The sequence below is a fragment of the Oncorhynchus gorbuscha genome, linkage group LG14 (genome assembly GCF_021184085.1).
Source record: "Oncorhynchus gorbuscha isolate QuinsamMale2020 ecotype Even-year linkage group LG14, OgorEven_v1.0, whole genome shotgun sequence".
In the NCBI taxonomy this organism is placed as follows: domain Eukaryota; kingdom Metazoa; phylum Chordata; class Actinopteri; order Salmoniformes; family Salmonidae; genus Oncorhynchus; species Oncorhynchus gorbuscha.
This window is the reverse complement of record NC_060186.1, coordinates 15,140,079-15,146,205: the sequence shown is the minus strand read 5'-3', so window position 1 is coordinate 15,146,205 and position 6,127 is coordinate 15,140,079. Positions and strand designations below refer to the sequence as shown.

Here is a 6,127-nt window from a genome sequence, read left to right as displayed (position 1 = left end):
TTTATCTCAGAGGATGAGCAATTGAACGCTGGATTCCCCACGAGAGCTATGATTTGCAAGAGGCCTTCAACCCACTTCCTGTCTGTTGGTTTGTTGGAAGTCAGGTGACTCATCGTATCCGGCCTGACAGGTCTTCTCTTTGTGTTCTGAGTGGGCTGTGTGTCATGAGTTACAGAGAATCAGTGACAGGAGGAGCTGACCCTCTCTGTCTCTGTCTGTGTGACAATAGTAATCGATGTAGGAACTGAGATCAGGAACAAATACTATAGCCAATTCTCTCTGCTTAAAAGTCAGTTTTCCCACGGTAATGGCGTTTTCAAGTGTAACTCAATATTAACTTATTCATTTTGCTTTGTAATATTATCAACACACTACATAATAACAGTGTATGCACTCATGCCAGTCTGAGATCTTGCTATCTGTGCTATGTCTACCCAGGGCATGGATGCGCCTAACAGGGGAGACACCCGAGCGGTGAGAAGGACCAGGAATGTCAGCAGCGCTGGGCTGGGTCGTCTTCAGAGGGGAACTGGAGCTGGACATGGAGATGAAACAGCTGAAAGGGACGACTTCATTAGTTTGAACTACAGGAAAAGGAGGTCCGAGCACGCCCCCATTCTCATCGATGGTGCTGTAGTGGAGCAGGTTGAGAGCTTCAAGTTCCTTGATGTCCACATCAACAACAAACTATGATGGTCCAAACACACCAGAAAGACCTGAGAGAACGACCTAGAGCCTTCTGGCCTTAGTTACAATGATCAAATTCCCCCACAATGCCTTGAGAAAGACACATCAAATCAAATCAAACCTTATAGTGAAATGCTTACACACAAGCCCTTAACCAACAATGCATTTTAAGAAAAATAAGTGTTAAGTTAAAAATAGATAAGTAAACATTTAAAATGAAAGTAACAAATAATTAAAGAGCAGCAGTAAAATAACAATAGACTATATACGGGGGTACCAGTACAGAGTCAATGTGCGGGGGCACCGGTTACTTGAGGTAATTGAGGTAATAGGTACATGTAGGTAGAGTTAAAGTGACTATGCATAGATAATAAACAGAGACTCCAGTCACCCTAGTCATAGACTGTTCTCTCTGCTACCGCATGGCAAGCGGTACCGGAGCGCCAAGTCTAGGTCCAAAAGAATTCCTAACAACTTCTACCCCCAAGCCATTAGACTCCTTAACAGCTAATCAAATGGCTACCCAGACTATGTGCATTGCCCCTCCCCATACACTTGTACGCTGCTGCTACTCTCTGTTTATTATCTATGCATAGTCACTTTAACTCTACCTACATGTACATATTACCTCAATTACCTCAAGTAACTGGTGCCCCCGCACATTGACTCTGTACTGGTACCCCCGTATATAGTCTATCTATTGTTATTGTACTGCTGCTCTTTAATTATTTGTTACTTTAATTTTAAATGTTTACTTATCTATTTTTAACTTAACACTTATTTTTCTTAAAATTCATTGTTGGTTAAGGGCTTGTATGTAAGCATTTCACTATAAGGTTTGATTTGATTTGATTGGTCTTTCTCAAGGCATTGTGGGGGAACTTGATCAGTGTATCCATTGTAACTAAGGCCAGAAGGCTCTAGGTCGTTCTCTTAGGTCTTTCTGTATCTAGAACACCTTTATTTACTGCAGTTAACAAGGCAGTGAATATTGCTACCTTATAGCCTAATGCTCAACCAGGAGAGCCAAGGAGATGGATCTTTTGTGTTTCCCTCCCTCCTGACTACTGGCAGTTCGTCAAGTGAAGTTCAAGGCCATGTGTCTCATCAGCTGTAAGAAGCATAACCATCCCCCTTGACCTGACTCACTACAGGCATAGGGAAATAGCATCACTCTATTGTCAACAATGATTTATCTACAGTATATGCTATCGGGTTGACACTGTGCTCACTGAAGGGGGAAGGTATAGGGGGTGTTTCTTGACATACATTTTCTTGCCAACCACCCACAGCGACAGCCTATCATTCTAAGTCAAGTGGGGATACCAATCCTCTGGGAGAAGGAGAGAAGGCTATACAGAACAAAAACAAAAGACAAAAATGCTTAAGAGCCATGCCTGGTTTTTAATCCCGAGGTGATAGGTACTTTGGGTCAAAGGTCACAGTGCAGGAAGTGCTGGAATTTTCTCAGTGGCGTTACGATGTCAGCAGCCAAGGACAGCAGGCCGCACGGAACTGGGCCTCTGTTTCAGAGGATGGATAAATGTCATCTGCGCTCAACCTCCCTATTACCTAACGGTATTGCAAAATCACTGCAACGTTGTGACAATGTTGCTCTTTGTTCATTATGAGGCAAGAGTTTTTCTGTGTTGGGACTGCTGTATTTTAAAGGTGATATTGTTGAATGTAATAATACTAAGTGCTCTGCAGTTTTACGCTGGAATTTGACAAGGGCATGAATGTATTATGTTACAGGTACTTTAGTTTTGTTTTGGCGATCATGAAGAGACAATGCGAGTGACACTTTTGGTTAGGATCACACTGGCTATTCAACTGCACACAGAGGTGATGTTCTATTTAATCTCTCTCTCTCATACAAGCATACTGTGTAAAACTGAAAATGTATAAATCCTATTTAATTCCGATTCTTTTCTGTATAGGTCTACGTTACATTTCAACTATATGGGCTACCATCTGTTTTGACCACACACACTGCGAAAGCAGGCATTCCTGTGGGCTGTCCTCTGATCAGTTCTGGCAGACGCTCTGATTCCAGAGTATTTCAGCAATGACATGCGGGCTGGGGAACACTTGTGACAGATATGGGGAAAATATGGTCTCTATTTTAGATAACCAATATATTGATGTTGAGTGCACAGAAAGGTTATGATACAGTTTTGTCATTTTCACTGTAAAACGTCAATTTGAGCTGTCAGACTTGTTTCAACGTGTTTATTTGATATGTTGATGTGCATTGATAGACTACATACGGTTTCCCAAGGGTACCATGCCCTGTAGCCAAGATGTCATTGATGCATGCTAAATACACTAATTGTTCATAATCATTCTACCGCATATAGTGCATGTTTTCAGCAAGATAATTGTCAGCATCTAGCTAACAACGTGCTGCATTTCTAGGCAACAGTGGTTTAGTTTTTTACAAGGGATCAACACCCAACTACATTAATGGGACGTTGTGGAACATTCTTGCCATGCGCCGCTCCCTGTAACCCAGTGCGCAGAATCATCACACTCCGCTGTCAGCGCAAGACATACTGACGGTATGGCGGCAGGATACAGCAGGAAGGATGCTAGTGTCGCCCGTGATGTGTCTTTCGCCAATAGAATGTGAATGGAATATCGACGGTAAAGGGAAAGGATACCGCAATAAAGGCCTGTCTCCGTGAACTCCGACATGGCCAGGCTCGCCGACTACTTCGTGGTGGTCGGTTACGACCTCGATAAGAGAGGTGAGTTTTGGGCTAGCTATTTTCTTAAGTGCTAGCTAGCTAATACTGGCGTATTAGCCGCGGTTCAGCCCTGGTAAACATGGGGAGGCGGAGGAAAGGGAGGCGGGGACGGGCCGGGACAAAACGGCGTCCCACAGTTGTGGGGTGTCTTATCCGGCAGGGCACTGAACTACAAATCGCGGATGTCAAAGGCCTCTCGAGATTAGCCCGCCGTCTGGTGTCATTTCAAACCACGAGGAAACAGTATATTTGATTTTATGTCCTGCATAATTTTCATAGCCATATCTAGCTAACTAATAACTTAAGTGAACCTGCAAGCTAATTAGCTTGGTAGAGGATACTTGTTAGCTTGTTAGCTAACGACATGTTTGGCGGCGTTGGTTAGAGTAGATTTCTAGCTAATATGGGTTTATTAAACCAACTTGTTATTGAACTAAAGCGAAACCATTTTCTGTCACCTCTCGCCAAATTAACAGGAATTACCTAGTAAAGCAAACGTCACACAATCGTGTCGAGATTTTACATGATGAGGTCGAGATTATAAGGACTAACTGGTCATTCTGAGAACTAAAGCAAATATTTGCTTGATAAAAGCGTACTATTCTTGTGAACAACTAACGCATGTTTTAGAAATGGAAGTATTGTTGTTTTCTTTGTCTGTTTTTGTTTGTGGACTAACCTAGATGGCTTTTGCCCCTCCCCAAGCCACTTGAACCAGAGCGGCCCGAACCGAGCCCCGTAGATGCTCAGTTTTCTTCCTGTTGTGTTTCGGACGCTGAGCGTTTGGGGCCGTTATCTGACGCTCCCCCCGGTTTGTGCGGTGTCCTAGATCTGTGCGGTATAATGGCCTGTTCACCATGAAATATTAACGCCGCCTTATCCGATGAATATATTCAGCTAGTTGGAAACTTGTAACGTCTTTTATTTATAAAATGGATTCTGTTTATGACTTATTTAGATGGAGCATGCAGAAACATCGTAGCATGACACGTTCTCAGCGTCTAAAATCAAGCAAGAACTGGCTTGTGTACTTATTTCTTGGTTGGAAAGTTGAGGTTGGACAATGAACATTTTGATTTTCTTTGCATACATTTTAATGCATGTCTGTTTTGAAGGGGGACAATCCCTGCAAGGTTCAGCGGCAGGATGTTATAATGTGGACGTTGCACACTGCAGAATGTCTCTCCTTCCTGTATCTACCCTGCTGTTCTTGCTGCTGAATGCAGACTAGGCCTGTAAAGCATCTGGGAAGCAGACATTAAAAACCCCAAGCGCTGAGGCGATCAAGGAGAAATGAGGCCTCCTTACCCAATAAAAAAAACTAGACTCGGGATGATTTGTCTGTAGTTGAAACCCTTTTACAGCAGCCAAATGCATAATAAATACATGCATAGTAAATCACTTGCTGCAACATATGCATCTGACATTTTATTCTTTAAAGTATGCATTTTACTTTTCAACAACACAAGCTTATTTTAGTCTTACCCCCTGTTCCTGAACACTGACTCCATACTTATTACCTAAAGTGGCTACCCACTCTTCTGTAATCAGATCGATACTACAATTTGATACTCTTTATTCTGTTAGGCTGATGCATTCTCCCAGGGGTAATGACATTGTCTTCTGACATCATTCTCACATGCCAGAGAGAGCTCGGTGCTCCCTGACATTTTGACAGAGCTGCAGCCTGCCTGTCTTGCGATGTCCTGGTGCACAGGTGTGGAGGTGTTGCTTCATCTGTGTTTTGACTGGCGCACACACACACACATTTCTAGAGAAGATGCTTCCTGGGTGATTACATCATCAACATAACATTCAGTGATGGAGAAAAGCGTTTACCTGCAAACACCCATCCTTTAATTGTATGTGACCACGCTTAGAATTAGAGTCGACAGTGTACAATGTAAAGCATTCATCAGTTGAATTATTTGAAGAGGATATCCAGAGGAACAAAACCTCTCTGCACCCTGTGGGGCAGGTTTTGCTACTGTATTGTTTGCAGTCAATGTTGTGGTTGTAGGGCACGTCCCTGCCTTGATGACCACTGCCTACAGCTCCCATTCACACCCTCCATTAGTCACTAAGGTGTCAGGTTGCCTGATAATTGTGCTCAACCCAAACTCTCATCAATCAGATAGACTTCACATGGGGAGCCAAGATGGCCGGTCTGTGGCCAGGGTGTGGTCAGCCTGACTGGGGTTTCTTGTGTAGCTCTGTTTTGACTGCTGTCCCCTTTTGTGCTGAGAACACTGTGGCGAATCAAATGCTCCGTTCGCGGTGCTCCCGGCCCAAACAGGAAATAGGAGAGCGGACCCTTGGGAGACGTGTTTAGAGCGAGAATCCAGATTGTCCCTCTGTGTGTGTGTGTGTGTGTTCTCATGTGGGTGGGGAGTTGTCGTTAATTTTGTAGAAGCCAAGGGCCTCATTTCATGATCAGCCGCAACACACACTGCTCTCCGTTCTGACCCCTTCTTTTCTACCTCCCTCCCAGGCAGCTGGAGGAGTGTTACTGTTTGTGTATGCAGAAGTGGGGGACTAGACAGAATGCACAGCAGTTGTTTTTCACCCAGGAGTGACAGCTCTGGCACTGTGAGAGAGCATGGACCAGAGCTCAGCACTGTGCCTCTGCTCCCTTTACAAGAGCTAGAGGTAAACAGATCTATATAGAGAAGCATGACGAATGCCACCTA

General features: G+C 43.9%; 1 protein-coding gene and 1 long non-coding RNA gene across 10 annotated transcripts in view; both read left to right on the top strand.

Moving 5' to 3' along the window:
* Positions 1-2,145: 2,145 nt before the first annotated feature.
* On the top strand, positions 2,146-2,931 carry LOC123995595. Its single transcript, XR_006831864.1, has 3 exons — positions 2,146-2,265; positions 2,443-2,532; positions 2,628-2,931. It is a non-coding gene; the product is annotated as an uncharacterized LOC123995595 (long non-coding RNA).
* Positions 2,932-3,199: 268 nt separating this feature from the next.
* Positions 3,200-6,127, top strand: part of LOC123994522 (myotubularin-related protein 5-like) — an 87,553-nt gene continuing 84,625 nt past the window's right edge. For all 9 annotated transcript variants that reach the window (XM_046297216.1, XM_046297214.1, XM_046297213.1 and 6 more), the window contains exon 1: positions 3,200-3,437. In XM_046297216.1, the coding sequence (XP_046153172.1) occupies positions 3,383-3,437 (55 nt within the window). In that variant the 5' untranslated portion in view covers positions 3,200-3,382. The remainder of the gene's footprint in view (positions 3,438-6,127) is intronic.